Source organism: Danio rerio, chromosome 11 (genome assembly GCF_049306965.1).
Source record: "Danio rerio strain Tuebingen ecotype United States chromosome 11, GRCz12tu, whole genome shotgun sequence".
NCBI lineage: Eukaryota > Metazoa > Chordata > Actinopteri > Cypriniformes > Danionidae > Danio > Danio rerio.
In genome coordinates this window covers 32,518,095-32,538,740 of record NC_133186.1, presented here as the reverse complement: position 1 = coordinate 32,538,740, position 20,646 = coordinate 32,518,095, and the positions used below count along the sequence as shown (strand labels likewise).

The 20,646-nt window shown below is 36.6% G+C and overlaps 2 protein-coding genes and 1 pseudogene across 5 annotated transcripts in view; all 3 read right to left on the bottom strand.

The window, feature by feature from the left end:
• The window catches only part of ugt1b7 (UDP glucuronosyltransferase 1 family, polypeptide B7), a 32,716-nt gene extending 26,436 nt beyond the window's left edge, over window positions 1–6,280 (bottom strand). The window contains exon 1 of the mRNA NM_001172769.1: window positions 5,366–6,280. Coding sequence (NP_001166240.1) covers window positions 5,366–6,274 — 909 coding nt within the window. The 5' untranslated portion in view covers window positions 6,275–6,280. The remainder of the gene's footprint in view (window positions 1–5,365) is intronic.
• On the bottom strand, window positions 2,558–3,909 carry ugt1b6p (UDP glucuronosyltransferase 1 family, pseudogene B6; annotated as a pseudogene). The gene is given in 1 exon segment (NR_033477.1): window positions 2,558–3,909. The product of NR_033477.1 is annotated as a UDP glucuronosyltransferase 1 family, pseudogene B6 (transcript).
• A 2,243-nt stretch (window positions 6,281–8,523) lies between the features above and the next one.
• si:dkey-163f14.6 lies at window positions 8,524–20,025 on the bottom strand. 3 transcript variants are annotated; one of them, XR_012387210.1, is made up of 10 exons: window positions 19,877–20,025; window positions 19,495–19,668; window positions 16,681–16,845; window positions 15,361–16,524; window positions 12,247–12,372; window positions 10,753–10,875; window positions 10,399–10,524; window positions 9,671–9,861; window positions 9,425–9,550; window positions 8,524–9,275 (listed from the first exon to the last, which is right to left on the bottom strand). XR_012387210.1 is itself a non-coding variant. In XM_009306124.4 (9 exons), exons 1-9 carry the CDS (start codon window positions 19,938–19,940, stop codon window positions 9,121–9,123), a joined length of 2,223 nt encoding a protein of 740 aa, XP_009304399.1. In that variant the 5' UTR covers window positions 19,941–20,025; the 3' UTR covers window positions 8,524–9,120. The 3 variants fall into 3 exon arrangements, 2 of the variants coding, with proteins under 2 accessions (XP_009304399.1, XP_002663850.2); XM_009306124.4 differs by lacking the exon at window positions 9,671–9,861; XM_002663804.5 differs by lacking the exon at window positions 9,671–9,861 and having other exon boundaries at window positions 19,499–19,668.
• Between the last annotated feature and the right edge of the window lie 621 nt (window positions 20,026–20,646).

The window sequence follows — 20,646 nt, the reverse complement described above, 5'->3', positions numbered from 1 at the left end:
AAATTAGTTCATCAGTATAGACCCCTCCTGCAAAGGATCAGAAGGCAGGACTTCCTTCACTGTGTTACCCAAACTGAGCGTTACAATTTTGCCCATTCATAGTAATGCAAGACATTTCTATACCAATACACTTTGCTTTAAACAAAGAACTCTCCCTCGCCGTTTACTGACTCCCAGGGTCATTTATATCAAAGTTGATATTTAGCCGCACCATATCTAGTTTTTATGAGGCGAGTTGTTATTCCAACACTCAACCCCCAATCTGGAGGACCGGGGCATACACACATACACTACGATCAATTTAGCTTACCCAATTCACCTACAGCACATGTCCTGGACTGTGGGGAAACCGGAGCACCCGGAGGAAACCCACGCGAACACAGGGAGAACATACAAATTCCACACAGAAACGCCAACTGGCCCAGGACTCAAACCACAGCCTTCTTGCCGTGAGGCAACAATGCTAACCACTGAGCTACCGTATGACCATATGGATTAATGAATGCATTATTGAATGCACCACCATTTCCTTTTTCTGCACCCCAGCATTTATTTTGTGAAACTTCACCCTGACAGGAGTTTTCGGAAAGTTTCAGTGACCAGTTACTGTGTTTGCATATGGGGAAAGGCCAACCCATAAGGAAAATATCATGATTTTGAAAATGCTCAAGTTTGTGGGACAGTGACTAAATTTTATATGATCCCTGTCTTTCAGCATGTTCTTCCTTATAAGAGATCACACTTAGATATTGCTTGATACTAATTGCAGGTTTGGCATGCTGTCCTGGGAGAGAACCGTGAGCTCAGAAATAATTGAGCCCAGGGCTCCCTCCTGGTCATTTAGCATGAAAAGGGGTCCAAGATAAGGTAGGTCTCGAGAGTTCCCCCAGTTAAGGAGGAAAAGAGGAGATGGGGTAGAAGGGATGAATTCTTCAGTAATGAAGATAAGATGAAAATGGGCTATTCATTGTAGGCTTGGATTGATCGGTTTGGTTTATCGATTACTAGGGATGAGACCAGGCCTGATCAATCATAGTATGTGCTCCTCTCAAAATGAGATTATAAAACTTCTCTTAATTTGCAGACCACAGCAGTGGAGAGCAAGAGAGCAGTGTGTTTATCGATAGATTGTTATAATATCTGCTTATTTGTAGTTCTTTACAGTTACTAATGTCAAGAAGGAAAAATCAGTTTCCATTCTACTGTAGTTTTCTGTGTTAACACTTCAACATTTTAAAACACATCAGCGAGTTAAAACTTTGCACCGGAAACGAGAAAAAGTTTCAAAGTATCAGGAAAATCAACACATATTGAGCAGCATTTCTGATAGATTATGAAAACACTGAATATTCATTATTTTTGGCTGACAAAACAAACCTTTCCATCAAAATACTTAGAAAAGAATCTCCTTGTTTGGCTTCATAGGCTAATCAAAAAACTTAAAAATAAAAATATATAACCAAGATATGTTAGTATTGTTTCCCAGCGATGGATTGCAGTTGGAAGATCATCTGCTGCTTAAAACATATGTTGAGTAAGTTGGCGGTACATTCTACTGTGGTGACTCCTGATTAATAAAGGGTCTAATCCGAAAAAGAAAATTGTTGAATGAATATCTTACTATTTAGGATCTGTAGAGTTTCTGTAGAGTATTACAATAGATGGCTCAAAATGTCCCTCACATGTAACATGTCAGCAAGTTGAAAATGCATAACTCTACATGAGAAAAGGTTTTTCAAGACTTTTCAAGAAAGAAAAAAAGGTTAAGTTGCATTTTTAACAACTCATTTAAAAAAATTGAGTCATGCTGACTTAACCAGATTACCTTTTTTTCTCTCTTTAGTAAAATTTTACCAGTTGCACTCAGTTCTAAGTAAATGATTTAACATTTAACACCACTGTTAAAATAATTATTGGCAGTGCTAAACAATGCTTAAACTTTTAACTGTGTTCAAAGTGACAATCAAGCTTTATATAGAGGTAAATTAATCAAGACTTATTTTAAACTCATCACCCTTTATTTGTTTAGGGATAAGTCTCAGCTAGGAAGCAGCTCTTAAAGACAACAGTGTTATTGCTCAGATGAGGTCAGTTTTATCAAATTAGCATTGAGCTCACTTCAGGACTATGCAGTTTTACAAAATGACATCTTTTTCAACTTTAGAGAGTAGTGTTGGATTTATTTCAGTTCTGACCTTGTAAGATGTGATTCGGTTGTAGAGGAGCTTCACAGAAGAAAATAGCTCTTCAGATGACAACAAACAACTGAATTGAATCAAGCTTGATCATATTAGTAGATAAAGTTTTCAAAGTTTATAACGTTTTGTGGAATTCAGTCCCCAAACACGCAAGCCAAATATGACAGTGGCAAACAACCCAAACTGCACTGGCCTAATTGAACAAATATGGTGTGGTATTGTTCAAGGTATGTCACACAGCTTTATCTAGTAGTCAATGACCGGCTAACAAGATGCAGTCAGAAGCTTGTCCAGCCAAATGATACCCTTTTTTTACCCCTCTATGAAGAGCAAAAACTACTCATCTCTGAATCCTTAAACACTAAGGCCTGGTTCAATGAACATGGCCAAAGAAAAATACTGGACGATCTTAAGACAAAACAAAAGTTCTGATTGATTTAAAATTAGTCAGTGCAAGTTTCTTTCAATTTAAACAGCTCAGACTTAAATTATTTTGTGGGACTAGGCTTAAACCTTGATCAATGAAACTAGGAGTAAGTGACCTTCTCTTGAAAAACAAAACAAAGCACAATGTTGAGCTTCAAGGGTCTAAGAGTTTAAAATGAGATCCACAAAAATAACAACAAAATGCTGTTTTATTCATGCGATGCCAGTGCTTGGTGAAGTAGATTAGAAAAGACACACTGTACAGCAGAATATAAATGGTCCAGTACACTGAAATTGCCATTTTGGTTACCCACAACACACTATACATTACGCATATAATGGTGATGCTCACCTTCATCAGTGGGTTGTTAACATCACAGTTAATTCCTCCTATGTTAATGATGTTGGGCATCAGGGGTTTGGGGAACTCCAGGGTAAAATCATAACGCATCAACCAAACAGCTCCAGTGCTCAGGATCTCAGTCATGCTCACATCTCTCTGCAGAAATTTGGACGTCACTTCCTCAAAAGTACGAATCATAAATCCACACATCAGCGGTTCCATCAAACTTGCAAGTGTTTTACACGCTCACCAAAATTCATGTGGTCTGAGTTTTGTGTGAAGAAACGTGGGATGTAGGAGGGAGGATCTGGACAGGCTGTAGCTTTAGATTCACACATCAATCCTCTTAGCATGTACACTGCAGGTACGGACAGGTTATATGCCAATAAGGCTCCCATTGGCATTGCAGGATCAGTTAAAACAGCATCAAAGTTTTGATCTCTCAGAAACTCTATAAGCTCCTGCTCCTGGAACAGACTCTCAGTTGTAGAGATGAAACAGTCAACAATCTTTCCTAAATTGTAGATATTTGAAGTCACTCTCTTCAATAGGGATTGCTCTGGAGCTGACAATTCATTAATGTGTTTCATTATCATCTGGTTGAGTAAATCTGGCTTGCACTTAACCGGAAACTTCTTAGTGATGTAGTGTTTGCCTGGACCCAAGCGCATGCTGATCTCTGGAATCACCACAATCACAGTGTGTCCTCTGCGTCCCATTTCTTCTGCTACGGCCTTCACCCCTGTCCAGTGACTTCCATCCATGGGCACCACTAACAGCTTCCCAGTCCAGCTGCTGTTCCTGGATGGTTTCTGATTCACCGCTGCAGAACAGACTACACCGACCACTAGACTGAATATCACTCCTAAGTGCATTGTTAAAGTCATCAAGTGTTCTCCTGACACTGTAAACCTTTACCTCTGTGCCTATATACTGTCTTTGTGAGTATATGAGCTGACCGCTTTCACAATTCACTATCAGACAAAACCCCCAGATCCAGCTTGCTAGTGGCTAGACATTTGTTTTAGGAGGGACCTTCATTATACTAGGCCATGAAGCATTAATTAGATTGCAAAAACAAAGCTTTCTGGGGTTTGATTTACAACATGAGAAAAAGTACCTTATTTTAGTTTGCCCAGTTGAATGCTGAGTAAAAATAAGCTACCTCTGTGTCTGTTTGAGACTGTCTGCAAATGTTGCTTTTGCAATTTACAATCAACAAGTACGTTACTTTCCAGCATTTTAATGGCTAGAGACATGACGTAAGACAGACTTTACCTTTGTGAAACACATTTAATGTTTTTACAGAACAAAATTCATCACAAAATATAGTGAGCTAACACAAAACAGAAATAACAACAATTTAAAAACCCCAGAAAGCTCAACTTAACATTAAGAGTATAAAGTTTAAAGAGTTTGCCGTGCACACAGTTCTTTCAGGGTAAATTATTACAATACTGCCAGTGTAAACATCATTATTGCCAGTGATAAACATTATTGAAGCATGAACTTTGTTCTGAGGGACAACCACATTTCCACTTATGATGATGTTCAAGTTTTTGTCATTGTTAAAAATTACATAAAAACTGTATAAGAAATGAGTTACCATTAATGTTTAAGAGTGACCTATAATAAAACTCTGGGTAAACCGAAGCATAGTAGAAAAATAAAAGATCAGTATATGTAAATGAGCATACAGTGAGCCTCAGACACCACTGTCTCCTCGTTTTCATGTAAATTCCTCGAGTGCAAAACCCCGGTGGACAATGGGCCAATCAGAGGACAAAACAAACTGTGACGAGACTCACTTGGGTCTTTCATTCAGACCTGACAAGAAGCAAAAATTTAAGTCGAATATATATACACATGCTGCTCTTTCTGTAATATAGCCAATGAAACTGCTGATCATATTTTTTGGAATTGTCCTCATACACAATTCTTTGACAAAAACTTTCTTTGGTTATTCATTACAAAATACTACCGGGACTCTTGTTATCTTTTAAGGATATCCTGTTGTTGTTGTTTTTTTCAATACCCCTGATGAGAAAAGTAAGGAATATTTCATTATTAACCTCCTTTTAATTCTTGCAAAATTCCATATACTAAAGCAGACAGTCTAATACTCAAATGGACCATCAAAATAAAGTGTTACCGAACTATTGCTTCCTCTAAAAATCTTGAAGCTTTTAGAAGTGTTAACATATTTAGCTTTTTTAATTGGCTTAACACATGATTTTATATTATTTGGTCTGTTTTATTTTAGATTTTTTCCTCTTGTATGTGCTTATTTGATGCTTTACTTCTCTGCAAAACTCATGCACAATCTACATAACAAATTAGTATTTTTGAATTTCCTTTTCAAACATGCATTTAAGTGTACAAACATTTGTGCACTTACCTTAGTCAGAGGGTGTCTTATGGCACAGTTAATCCCACCAATTAGAACCATGTTGGGCATTAAGGGTTTCGGAAACTCCAGAGTGAAATCATACCGCAGAAGCCACAGAGCTCCACTGCTCAGGACCTCTGTCACACTCACATCTCTCTGCATGAAACGGGATGCCACATCCTCAGTTGTCCAATATATCAGTCTGCAGAGTAAAGGCTCCAACATGCTCACTAGAACATTCAGCACACGTTGACCAAAAGACATCCGGTCCGAACTGTGTGTAAAGAACCGAGGTATGTAAGAGGGAGGGTTTGGGCAGGCTGTGGCCACCGAGTCGAGTCCACAGGGTAATCCTCGCAGCATATACACAGCAGGTAAGGACAGGTTATAGGCCAGAATGGCTCCTGTTGGCACAGCCGGGCTGGTGAGAACAGCATCAAAGTTCTGCTTCCTCAAGAAATCCACAAGCTCTTGGTTCAATAATAGACTCTCAGCGGTGGCCCGCTGGAGATTCACAAATTTCCTCATGTTACTAAATCTGGTGCTAATCTTCTCCATCAGGGGAAGCTGCTTACTCTCCATCACCTGAGCATTTCGAGCTTGAAGTTCGTCCAGTTGTTGCTTTCCATACAGAACTGGAAATGTTCTAGTCACATAGTGTTTACCAGGTCCAAGAAGTACACTGACCTCTGGAATGACCACTGTCACTTTGTGACCCCTGCGGCCCATCTCCTCTGCTAAAGCCTTCACACCAGTCCAGTGACTCCCGTCCATTGGAACCACTAAAAGTGAACCAGTCCAACTAGCTTCTTTAGACTTCACAGCCTCTCCTGCAGATGCAAATGTGAGAACGATGCACCAGATAAATGCAACCAGTCCCATCTTTGGATGTCCATGTGTGCTAGAGGGAACAGGCATTCTGGCATGGATTCAATGTTTTGTGTGGCACTCTCTTTAAGTGCCCGTTGGAGCAAACTGGATCGCGGCTTGCTTTTCTGTGTGAATTCCTGAGAGGATTAGTCAGCTGTGTGATCTGTTACCTCAAGGGCCATTCTTAAATGAAAGGAAGAATCAGACAAAAACAAAAGCAATTACTTTGAATACAAAAAAAGCCACTACATATGTATCACAATGACATGTAGGTACAAAGTCCTGCTTAGGTTCTGCCTTCTTTTTTACTGGCTGATATACCAGGACCTTTGTTACTCTGTCTAGCCTGGGGTTAAAATGCAGATAATCAAGTGACGAAAGTGTAAACATTGCTTTAAAATCACATGCAGTCATTAGAGGTGTTTATATAACAAATTCATTTAACATTGATGTTTTAATCATCTTAGTAGCACCAGCATCCTTATTTACAATTTTCTCTTATTTTTAAATACTAGTCTCAATGCTGCTAGTATTAAGTAATGAATATCAATGAAATGTTTACCTTTGTCAGTGGGCTTGTAAATTCAGTTCATCACTCCTATTATCAGCCCTGTGTTGATCATTAGGCGTTGTGGAGCTCCATGATGAAATCATACCAATTTAACCAGACCGTTTACGTGCTCAGGATATCAGTCAGATACACATTTCTTTGCAGTAAGTTGAACCTAAAACTAATCATTTATTGCGCAAGTGACCTAGTGGCCTACACTGTTTGCTACAAATACACAAGTATTTATAACACCAATCACACAGCAGCAGCAGCAACTCTTTGCATTTAGACATGCAAACATGGTCAAGGCGAATTGCTAAAGTTCAAACTCTGGAATGGGAAAGAAAAGTTTATTTAAAGTGACAGAGCATGGCATGGTTAGAATAGACTAGATTTAAAATGACTGAAAGGCACTAGTAACTATAATGACCTCTCATTACAACCAAAATAAGCAAAAGAGCATCTCTGAATGGATTTAAAGTTGAAGCAGATGAGCTACAGAGGCAAAAAGCACACTCCTGTCAGCCTGGAACAGAGAAATAGAAGCAACAGTTTACAGAGACTCAGCAAAATTGAAAACAGAAGATAAGGAAATGGTTGCCTCATCCAATGAGTCTTATTTTCTGCTGCAACATTTAGCTGGCAGATACAGAATGTGTTATAAATAACATGAACGCATTGAACCCACCCATCTTTCTGTTTTAATGGTGTGGGGGATTTTATTAGCACACGTTGGGCCCCTTAAAGGGATAGTTCACTCAAAACTGAGAATTCTACCATTCCAAAGCAGCTTTAGTTTTTTGTTTTAGTGCTACTAATAGGTTTACAACATTTATCAAAATATCTTCTTTTGTGTTAACAAGAAAAAAAACTAATAGGTAACATTTCAAAGGTAAGTAAATTATGGCAGAATCAATTTTGGGGTGATCCATCCCCTTAATGTTTATATGACAGTCAATCCACTACAGCCTAGCTGAATGTTGTTCCTGACCATGTCTATTCTTGACCTGATGCTACTTCCAGCAGGAAAGCACACCATGGCTGTTTCTCAATATGCGTAGTTCAGCATTCTTGCGTCCTCAGGTTCCAGTGTAACATCATCATCAACTGCCAAAGTTTAGTTCCAAAACTCAAGACAGCAAAAACTAAGGACGCATGAAAGTTCCCAGATGTATTCTTGGTATCGAGGATGCACCGATGCAGACTTGAGCACTGAACTCGTTCTAGAAGTCCCAGAAGTCATTGCGACTGGAGGTGGGAAGCCCCGCATTTTATATAGGTTTATTATTAAAGTTCAGAGATTTAACTCATTTACCTCAGGAGTTTCCCTAAACGAAACGGTGAAAGTAACATTACCATGAAAATCTTTATAAAGGCATAAACACATTAAAGGTTGTTGAAATTCATATTAAAGTCTGTATTATTTGTATTGTGTAACGTATATATGTAAAGTCTTTATGCATAGTATATATTGTAAAAAGGGAAAAAAACAATAAATCCCTGCATGAATGCTGTAATGTTTAAATATTTTTTGGTTAAAAACGCGAGAAAGTCATGTGACTATCAGGAAGATCACAAAATCTCATTTCTCACAGGATGCATTCTGTGTTCTCGCGGTCTCTCGAGTTTGTTCTTCTGAGGTTTGTTCTTCTGGCAGACTGGTCTTCACAAGTACGCAAGTCATTTCTCTGCGTTCTTGGAATTTAGAAACAGCCCATGTCACAAAACTCAGACAATCACAAACTAGTTTCTTGAACATGATAATAAGTTTACTGGAATATTCTCAATATGCCATTGCCATCACATCTCTGTCCAAATGAGAACCTTTGTGATGTGTTTGAGATTTATGAATGTGCAGCCAACAAGGTGATGCTACAATCAGAATCTCAGATGAATAATTCCAGCACATTGTTAAATGTTTACATCAGTAAATTATGGCAGATGTGAAGGCAAAATGAGTGTGACGACATTAGTAGCAAGATGTACCTAATAAAATGGCTGTAAGGTGTTTATGTGGTCATTTCTCAGGAATGTAACACCGCAATCTGACCACTGGGTGGTGCCGCAGCATCACATCTCAACCAAAATAAAAACAATCCATTAGATTACCGTTCTAAAACAACAGGTGGTAAGAAATCACCACATTCTTGGTAAGCAATAACATGAATTTAGAATAATAAATATCATAAATACAGTGTATATACATATAAATTACACATATAGTTAGGACCAATGTCTCCATCACCATTAGAGCTTACGCATATAAAGTGGGTGCAAAATATGAACTATATTGTATACAATACAAAAGTCAGGTAAAATAATATACAAAACCAGAAAAATATCCTCAAGTGATTTTCAGGTGTCTCTCTACTGGCAGACAGTTTTTTGGGTTGTATGGGGATATTCTGTGTGTTTCTGGACAGGCACATTTGTAGTCGCCTCTGTGGTTTATGCAGAGGTGTGAACAGCTGCCGTTTTTCAGTTCACACTCATTAATATCTGGCAAATAACAGAAGAAATAAACTCTTAAATGCAGGTACTGAAATATATGGTAATATCACGTTTTAACAGACTTTTGTTGTGTGTAATAGTATGCATATAAGATTTTACATCTGTCGTTGCTGTAGGTTGTGTGTTTGTATGCTGACCTTCACATTGATGTCTATTAGAGTGCAGTCTGTATCCACGAGGACAGATACATTTGTAAGTACCAGGCAGATTCACACACTTCCACTCGCACATATGCAACTGTTCCTCCTCACACTCATTAATGTCTGAAAGCGGTAAAATGTATGTTGAAAGATTGTAAAACTAATAAATTCATAAATAAATGTATAACATACATGCATACATACATATGTATATATCGAGTTAAAGTCATAATTATTAGCCACCTGTAAAATAGTTTTTTCTGTTGGCGCCAATAGCCTAGTGGTTAGTGCATCGACACATAGCACAGAGGTGCTCGCAGCGACCTGAGTTCGGTTCCCGTCGTGAGGTCCTTTTCTGATCCTTCCCCTATCTCTGCTCCCCACACTTTCCTGTCTCTATATCTCCACTGTCCTATCAATAAAGATGAAAACCCCTAAAAAATAATAATAAAAAAAAAGTTTTTTCTTTTTTTAAATATTTCCCAAATCATGTTTAACAAAGCAACAGATTTTCACAGTATGTCCGATATTATTTCTTCTTCTGGAGAAAGTCTTATTTGTTTTTTTTTTCAGCTAGAATAAAAGCAGGTTTAAATTTATTTAAAACCCATGGTTAAGGTAAAAACGAATAGCCCCTTTAAACTATATATTTTCTCGATAGTCTGCAGAACAAACCATCCTTTAAATGTCACTTTAAGCTGTACAGAAGTGTCTTAAAAATATCTAGTAAAATATTATTTACTGTCGTCACGGCAAAGATAAAATAAATCAGTTATCAGAAACGAGTTATTAAACTATTATGTTTAGAAATGTGCTGAATAAATCTTCTCTCCATTAAAGAGAAATTGGGGAAAAAAATAAACGGGGGCTAATAATTCTGACTTCAACTGTATATGTTTACACGCTTTATGTTCTTATGAGTTTCTGACCTTTCTTTGACTAAGTGTTGTCTGGATATGTAGTCAACTGACCTATGCAATGTCTGTTTGTGCTGTCCAGCTGGTGCCCTTCAGCACACAAGCACTGGAAACTGCCTGGTGTATTAATGCAGCCAAATTCACAGAGGGCCCGACCAACAAGCTGACACTCATCCACATCTGCAGGCAGAAAGATTAACATTCACTAGCTCAATAATATCCACTTTAGGCATGGCATCAAAAAATGGATGATTAAAAGGAGAAAAAAACTGTTAAATGAAGCCAATTTTGTATGTTATGTGCGCACAAAAGTATTCTTGTAGTTTGATATTCTGATTGAACCACTGAAGGCATATGATCTGTTTTGAGGATGTTTTTGGTATTTTTCTGAGACGTTGATACACTCACCAGAGCAGGATGTCCCGTCTGCAGAGAGCTGAAATCCTGGACTGCAACTGCACCTGTATGAGCCCAAGGTGTTTTCACAGGCCTGCTGGCACAGGTGCAGCTCCTCCACACACTCATCCAAATCTATAAATACCCCAAACACACACATACAAACATCCAAAAAGCATCTAAAAGCAGGTACTGGCATGTAAAAGCATGGACACATGAATCCAAACATACTGATGTGCATATGCTTTTTATATGTAGATGCATGACCAAGTGAACAGATTTATCCAAGGTACTTACTGTAAATGCAGTTTTTCTAGTATTCCACAACATTTTAGTTAAACTTAGTTTTGATTTATTTTTTATTTCAGAAAATCAGACTTAATGTCTTATGTTTGCCTTGTCTTTTTTCCCTTCTCAAGGTGCCGGTACCTTTTTTCCATACATTTTAAGCTAAAATCTTCCTCATTCTTCTACTGAAGAAAAAGTCAGCTGAATCTTCGATGCTCTGAAGGTGAGTAAACAGTAAATTAAGGGTTTTATTTTATTTTTTTACTGAACTATTTTCATGTGCTTTACCTAGCCTCTTAGCTTCAGATAACAATCATTTCCTGATACGGGTCAAGAATTCAAAGCCCCAGGGTGACACCAGAGGGTGAGGTTGAGTATTATAGGCATCAGACACATCACAGCTGATTTTCAACCAAAACCCATAAATCTAATTCACACAGGTCAAGGATGCATAAACAATCCCTTAACCCAGTGTCAGGAGTTAGGACCACCTCATAATGGGAAAAAAAAGAGAAAGCCACCAATCCTAAAGTGAAAAAACCTATAATCACATGGAGTCTGGCTGTCTAAAGAATGCCATTCTGAAGTAGTACTCCACTTTTTACACAGTTAAACAGTTTTACCATTTTGAATCTGGCAGGAATACTTTTAGCTTAGCTGAGCATTAACCATTGAATTGGATTAGACCATTAGCATCTCGTTCAAAACTTTTAAAAATAGTTTAGATATAATTTTCCTATTTAAATCTGGACATTTCTGTTGTTCTATATAGACCGTTGGATATACATAGACCGTTGGAAAAAAGGATAGTTGCTTTTTTCTTGGCTGATATGGCTAGGGACTATAATCTCATTCAGGTGTAAAAATCATGGAACTTTGCTACAGTACCATGGCTGCAGCTGGAGCAATGATATTATGCAGCACCTGAAAATAGTCCCCAGTTAGCTAATTAGGTTACAGTGCTAGGTCATTTCAGAAACAGAAGTGTCAAGCTTTAAATAGGAAAATAATTTTAATTTAAAACTCTGATCTGATTCAATGATCTATGCTAAAATAAGCTAAAAGTGCTTCTGCCAGACCTGGAGATCGGCTGAACAGATATAAAAAAAAAGGCAAACTCAACTGTTTAACTCCAGCTGACTTCTAAAAAAGTGGAGTGTTACTTTAAGACACAACAGTCAATAACTGGATTAAACGTGCATATGGTTAGTCTCTCACCTCGACAAGTGCGCTGGTCCTCTAAAAGCAGAAATCCTGGTTTGCAAACACACTGGGCACGATGATGTTCATTGACACGGCAGATCTGAGAGCATCCACCATTGTGTAAGGAGCAAGGAGTTAATTCTGCAATTAAAATGAACATGAGGAAATTAACATTTATTAATTTTCCTTCAGCTTAGTCCCTTTATTCATCAGGGGTCGCCACAGCGGAATGAATCGCCAACTTATCCGGCATATGTTTTACACAGCGGATGCTCTTTCAGCCGCAACCAGGTATTGGAAACACCCATACACACGCATTCACATACACACACTCATACACTACAGAGAATTTAGCCGACCCAATGCACCTATAGCGCATGTGTTTGGACTGTGGGGGAAACCGGAGCATCTGGAAAAAACCCTCACAAACACGAGGAGAACATGCAAATTTTACACAGAAATGCCAACTGGTCTAGCTGGGACTCAAACCAGCGACCTTCTTGCTGTGAGGTGACAGTGCTAACCACTGAGCCACCATGTGTTTTTATTTTCATTTGCAACAAAGTGACAGACTGAGCAATCCCTTTTTAAATAATATACTTTTCATGGTTTAAATGTAGAGAAAAGGGATATGATTTGTTCGCTGATGAGAGTGAAATCCCACATCTGCAGTGGTTTACAGAGACTGATGAATTTACCTTGTGTAGACAGGAAACACATTCAATGGTTACATGATTTTAAGATTACTTTTTGTTTGACAGAGACTGCACTCTAAAGCACTTTGGTGAACTGAATTTGATTCATTAAGCTACTTTTATGTGCATCTCTGAAATAAGATAATGCGTTTAACAGAACGCCTCAAAAGAGGTCAAAAGAGTAACATCCTCCAGTATAAACACATATTCCCAGAGGTGTCTGATGATGTTTAAAGGCATTCTGAGGCCATCTGTGTTGAATATTTCAGCCTGTCACCTGTCTAGAGTAGATATTTAACACAGATGTTATATATCTGCAATCTGACAGATTAAACCAGGGATGGGCAAACTCGGTTCTGGAGGGCCAGTTTCCTGCATAGTTTAGCTCCAACTTTAATCAAAAACACTTGAACATGCCAATCAGTGTCTTCAAGATCACTAGAAATCAATAAGCAGGTGTGTTTGATAAGAGTTGGAGCTAAACTGTGCAGGAAACCGGCCCTCCAGGACCGAATTTGCCCACTCCTGGATTAAATCTTTCTAAAAATAAAGAATATGCCCCAAGTCTTGCGTTTGAAATAAGTCAAAAGTTCAATTGACATGACAAAAAGTGAAAACAGAGATAACAGAAACAAAAGATCTAAATTATAGGATTAAAAAAAATAAACTAATAAATCTTAATAAAATAGTGTCTTTTAATCTTACAATTATGACTTACTTTGTCCTATGGCTTCACTACTTTTTTCCTTTTTTTTTATAATTACAATTGAACAAATTACATAATCGGCGGAAATACAGCTGAAGACAAAACATAGTAAATTTAATGAAAATTTTATTTTTATTACTTTTTCAAACATCACTCTAGTGATGAGATTAAGATTTTAACATATTTTGAAAATACCAACTAATTTCTGGTCTTTGCCATGATGATAGTACATATTTCTTTTAGTTTAACTGGAATAAACAAAGAAATAAGCCTTTCTCCAGGAGGAAAATAGAATAGGAAATTCTGTAAAAATGTCCTTGCTCCATTAAACAAAACATTCATTTTACAAGAGGGCTAATAATTTGTCTTAACTGTAGGTTAAGGCTGTGTTAGGTTTCCCAGATAAAATCAAATAATAAAAAAAAATAGTATTCATAATCAGTGTTGGGTAAGTTACTTTAAAAACTTAATAGATTACAAATGACTGATTACTAATGGAAAATTGTAATCTGATTACATTACTAATTACTTTGAAGTTACTTTAAAACATACAAAATATACCTATAAAAATACAAAATAAACTGCAGCTCTTTCACTGTAAAACATAACAATGGGTTGATCACAGCAGCTTGACAAAACTTAAAATTCTATCATAATTTACTTGTTTTAAACCCGTTTTCCTTTTTTTAAACACAAAAGCAGAAAACTGGATACCTGTAACCACTAACATCCATAGTATGCAAAAGCACTGCAGTGTTTGGGTGTTCATATTCCAATATAATTAATATTTTAGGCAAGAACAAGAAGTGAGACGCACTAGGTAAAAAAAAAAAAGTAAAATAAAAATATTAACTGTAGTATCCACTGATGTAATGAGTCTGTTTCTAAAATGAGGCTTTTTAGTGGGTTTTTTGTTGTTGTTTCAAACTAAACAATTCACACAAACACATTAAACAATTCACTTAATCTCATCGGTATTATATTTAAATAAAGTCTTATTTATTGATTTAAATATATATCTTCTTTAAGGGAATGGTTTCACTCATAGAACTCACCTCAGTCATTGTCATTAGTTGTCATAACTATTATTATTTGTTTTATTAATTTAAGTTAATATATGCACATTTCAGAGGGGGGTGCATTTTGCAGCAGGGGTGCCTTTCTCTGTGTCCTCATTGGTGACGAGTATTGTCATAAAATGCTTTCTATTCAAGCGCTTGAACAAGTTGCTGGTCAAGTTAAAAGCAGAGAGACTGGACATGGACTGCATTTCACAGCAATAATTTTGTTTTTACGCTCAATAAAATCAAAGTAACATCTGTATTTCCACTTGAAGAAGCAACCACTCTCGACAGCTACCATTTCAGCTCGTGTTCTCCAGCAATTTAAAAGCGCAAGGTTATTAACTGACGTTGCAGCAGAAAACAAGATATAAAAGGAGCATTTTTTCTTACAAAAGCTATATTTGTAACATAAGTAACGTGATTACACTGACATTAGTAACTGTAATCAAATTACACACATTTACAATGTAATTTGTTACATTACAGCGTTCCTCAAAAATGTAATTAGAATACAGTAACTACTGTGGAATGCCTGACACCTAACTCTGATCATAATAATATTGTATGTCTCTGTAAGTGAGAATCTTGTGGTATTATAAGTCACATAAAAAAACTATTTCATCCTGCAAAAAGAAACTCCACATCTCATATTGTCATTACTCACCTAAGCAGAGAGGTGTCTGGCCACTCCATTGTCCATCGTGTTCACAATAGCTGTAGACGTCACCACTAGTCAGTGTATATCCAGGATAACATGCATACTGAATATAATGCTTATATTGGAGCGGCCCAGGATTCTTAATAGATCGAAAGTAGAACGTTCCATGAGAAGGAAATGGAGGGTAGGGACAGACAGGACGTTTTCTAGTTGGAAAACTTGGAAGATCTTCAAGAGATTCAAATGTCAGTTTAACGTCACTCTGGTTGCTTTTGTCATTGACTTGCTGATCTTCAGCATTATAAATGAAGCGGTGAACATCTACTGGAGGAAGATCAGATGCTATTTTAGTGATCTGCATGCTAGATGATGCATGTCCAATGGGATTTGTTGATGGAGATGTTTTCTGAACATCTTGTTCACAGAGTCCTCTACAAGTAGATGGAGCAGTTGGCTTCAGATAGTTAGCAGACTCATTTTCAGAGAGCATAAATCTAGGATAACTTGCTGTTGGAGATTTAAAAGTGGCTGAATGTTCATTGTCGAGGATCCCTGATTGTAGATAGTCATTTGTGCCCAATGTGTTGATGTTTGGTGCAAGTGTAGTTAATGGTTTATTTTTAAGGTATTCTAGTAAACGCTCAGCAGATGTAGTGACTGAGGTTGTATCTGTAACACATGTGGACTGATATCCTTTCTCATTCCTTCTGTATGGTGTTTCAGTAAACATCTGATCCATGATTTTGACTTGTTGAGAGTTCACTGATGGAGTATTAAAGCTGCTTGATGTGGTGGTTAAAATAAAATTGTAAAAGGAACTTGCGAATGACATTGTGTTCACATTGGATGTCACTGGAACTGGCTTCTGAAGATCAGAGCTCCTGATTAGATCCTTGATGTTTTCAGGGTTTTTGATTGGCTCAGCTGCAAACAAAACACTCTTTGAGGGCTTTTTCTCTACAGGTTTTCTACTGGTTTGCTTGTCGTCAGTTAAGTCGAGTGTCACGTGAGGAACTTCAAGTAAAGCTGATTTGAGAAACGTGTCTTTGTGAGCTGTGATGGCCATGGTGTTTAAATGGCTATGCAAGTGATTTTTTAGACTTGTAGGAACATATGCTGGACCATGTAAAAACTCTTGATTCAGATGGAGAACACTCATGATATCTGCCACTGTAAGAACCGGGAGAAACAAAACAGAGCCAAAGCAAACAGACGGTCAGTTGTACAGGAAGTCACTGCAGCAGTGATTTAAAAACAGCAAGGCAAACATGATATGGTAATAGATAAAACTGTTTTGGCATGACATGCTTGATTGAAATGGCATACCTTTGCAGACAGGTTTAGTGCTGTTCCAGTTTTTCCCCTTGCAGTAGAGCAGTGCAGATCCAGACAAATAGAATCCAGCATCACAGCTGAAGGATGCCAGAGATCTGTCTCTAGACACCACAGCGCTGCCATGCAGGAGATCACCTGGACCTGGGCATCCTGATGCTAAAGTACAGAACAAATTATGAAAAATAAAGTTCTTAGGTCACCTTTTAGCACTTAAGTTTACCCAAAATCAACATTTACTGATTATTTACTCACACTCAAGTGGTTATAAACCTATGAGTTTCAAACACAAAAGCAAATTTTTAAAGAAAGCTGAAAACCTAGCCATTGTCATCTATTGTAGGAAAAAACAAACACTATGGTATTAAGCTATTACCGGTTTCAGCTTTCTTTAAAATACCTTCTTTTGTGTTCAACAGAAGAAAGAAATTTAGAAAAGTTTGGATCAAGGCAACGGAGGGTAAATGAAACAGTTTTCATTTTTGGGTGAACTGCCGCTTTAATTCTTTTCTGTACACACACAGTTCAGCAATTTAGTCACTGCTGCATTTAACAACCAAATTACCACCTGCTGAACAACTACTAGAGTATAATTAATCTATAAACTAGTGTTTTCTTACTTTTCTGTAACCATGGCGCAAAAATCACAATAAAGTAGGTTTCCTGATTATTAATGTTGCCAGATTTAACAAGAAAATAAATCAAATCCAAATGTTTTAATAATTAAAATAATACCGAAGCTGTCCAAGAGGAGTCAAAAAATGTGAGTACCTGAACACTTTAATTAGCACGTCATGGTTTTTCCAGGTCCGATGCGATCCTTGATAAACATCTATGATGATCCTAGAACATCATTTTTGTTTGAAAATATAGTCCATACCTATTCCCTATCACTAAACCCAATTACAACTGTAAATTATTCCCAAAATCAGAGGGGAATATTAGTTGGATAACAATCATGTAGAAGTGCATAAACCTAACTGCAAGCCTAAACTTAACAGAAGCTGTAAACGTATCCCTTAATTCTGATTGGCTGATTGGAATGTTGTTCTAGGATCAATATAGATGTAAATCCAGGAACATGTCCTACTTGGTGAAATCAGGTTGGCAACTTTAATTGCTAAATAAATGCGATCATTGTATCAGCCAATAATAATAATAATAAACAATGTTCCAAATTGGCTCATATTTAGCAGACATGGGAACGTTGCAAGAGCTTGCTCTGTAAAGCCTCACAAACATTATTAAAAAACATCTCTGCCAACAGTAGTTAAAATGGACAGAGCATAAGTCTTCGGTCACTGTAATCAGGGTTAGGGGTAACGCGTTATAAATAACACGCGTTACGCAATTGTAATTACTTTCTCAAAGTAACAGGTAAAGTCATGCATAACTTTTAAAAATAAGTAATATCATTTGAGTTACTGTTAAAAAATATGTAACGCAAGTTACTTTTTACCTAACTTATCTGGCTTTTACAAAATATATTGCGGAATAAAAATGACCTTAGTCAGGTTGAATCACACACTCAATGAGAGAGCGTGCTGCAAGGGAACAGACAGCTGGCTTGCACTTACCATCATCATCATCAGGTCTGTTTTTTCACAGCAGATGAGTCAGTGTACTGTTTTACTAACTAAATCAACTAGCTGACTAACTTTTTTACTAACTGATAAGAGTTTATTTCAAGTCAGAGAGTGTATGCGGTATGTTAGTACTTCCTGATGACGCAAACCATTTCACGTCAACTCTGTTTAATTTAATGAATTGGTTCGACAGGCCAACTATAAAATGATCCGGTTAAAACAAACGATTCATTTGCGAATCGCCCGTCATCACTACAGACAGAAACAGACACAATGGCAGGCCGGAGACTTACATTTTTGCGATGGATTCTTGTTATTTTAAACTCATCGAAGGAAAGAAGTGGATTGTTGTTAAGTGTAGATTATGTGTAAATAAAACTCTTGACTGCTGCAAAAAACACGACATCGAAAAAACACAAAAAACAAAACTAGATGCGAAGCACTACACCCGCACCCCACATATACACATTTGTTAAGCCCATGTGAAGAAATTTAGTCAATGTTTAAAGCTCAACAATTTTTTTTTTTTTTTTTGTCTTACTGTTAATTTTTTTTATTAAACATTTTAAATGTTTACAATCTGTTTATGCCTTAATAAATGATTTCTTGTTAGTACTCTAGGGCTTTATTGCAATCTTTATCACAACGAACAGTGAATTTACTTTAAAAAAAAAAAACATAAAACATACAAAAGTAGCAAACGCATTACTTTACATGCTTTTATTAACATGTATATTCAGCATTTCTAGATCTGGGCTCAGAAAGTTCATTTTTTAAAGGAAAATAAAGATGTAGGTTATATAGGTGATTGTTCATACAGAACTTATTTATAAAAAAGGTGACAAACACCTGCAAGTTCTGAAAGAGATCAAAAGTAACTCAAGTAATATATTGCATTACTTTTCATAAAAAGTAACTAAGTAATGCAATTAGCTACTTTTTGAGGGTATTAGTCAGTATTGTAATGCATTACTTTCAAAAGAAACCTTCCCCAACACTGACTGTAATATTCTTTTGATCAAAAATTGAGGATACTAAAGAAGCAAAAGATCAGTTAATGTCAAACATCACAATTTAGGAAGCAAGTCCAAACACATGGAATGATAATTGAAGGAATTTAACCACATATTGGATTGTACTTGTCACTCATAAAACTGATATGTTTATCTCAATGACACATTTTTGAGTGTAGAATATATATATTAATTTTTAAGACATTTACCTACACATAGCGGAGGATCTCTAGCCCACTGTCCGGACACACAACTGCTAGTACGGTAACCGTGTATCCGAAATCCTGGATTACAGGTGAAGGTAACATACAATCCTCCATAGCGGAAGAACATACGTCCATTTTCCAAGTGCCCAAAGCCACTGCAGCCTTTATCAGCAGAACCTGAATGAAAACCATCAGAAATCACCACACCAGCTAAAACTTCTACATTAATTCTGCAGTACAAAAGTGATAAATTAAGCACATATTGAAAGAATTGATTTGCTATAGCTTAATGTGATTGATTAAACAACACTAATGCACATGCTTTATCTAAATCAATATACAATGTCTGACACAACACATAAGTGCCTAAATCATGATGGAGTACCTGGAGTTAATGTCCAAAGCGGAGACAGAAATGCACACAGAAGTGTTCCTCTCCAACCCAACATGACTGAGCAAATTCCCCTTAAAAAAAAGAGGCTGCTGAAATCCAGAGAAAAGGTCAGTCTGAAGCTGAAGATCACTCTGCAAACTGAACTCTAGAGAGAGGAGTCCTAAACAGATGAAGGAAAAAGAGAGAGGAAAGGGGAGGAGACATGAGACAGAGTAACAGGCGTTTAAAGCGTCCTGGACACTCCTCTGCAAAACATGATGCTTTTTACGTGTTAAAGGGAGTAACATAAGGTCAGGCAAGTTATCTTCACATGAAAACACACACGCACGCACGCACACACACACACGACAAACTTATCTCTGTGAATATAGAAAAGTGTTGTTTTGTACTGTTGATATACTATTCCATTATTCTTTAAAATTGTTATATTGAGTTTCTTATTATAGTTTAAAATTATTGCTGGACAAAAATAAATTGCATCCAAAATAAAAGTTTTTTTTGACATAATAAATTTGTGTACTTATATTATACACACATGCATTTATATATTGGAGAAAAGGGTTCTTTATATTTATTTATATATATATATATATATATATATATATATATATATATATATATATATATATATATATATATATATATATATATATATATATATATATATATATATATATATATATAAATAAATATATATATATATATAAATATATATCTATCTATCTATATATATATATATATAGATATATATTTATATTTTT

Coding starts and splice junctions, on each gene's coding strand:
- si:dkey-163f14.6 (XM_009306124.4), bottom strand. CDS start 19,940: ATGTTGGGTTGGAGAGGAACACTTCTGTGTGCATTTCTGTCTCCGCTT. Junction 16,846..19,494: donor AGATCCTCCGCTATGTGTAG/GTAAATGTCTTA, acceptor TCTGTACTTTAG/CATCAGGATGCCCAGGTCCA. Junction 16,525..16,680: donor CACTAAACCTGTCTGCAAAG/GTATGCCATTTC, acceptor CGGTTCTTACAG/TGGCAGATATCATGAGTGTT.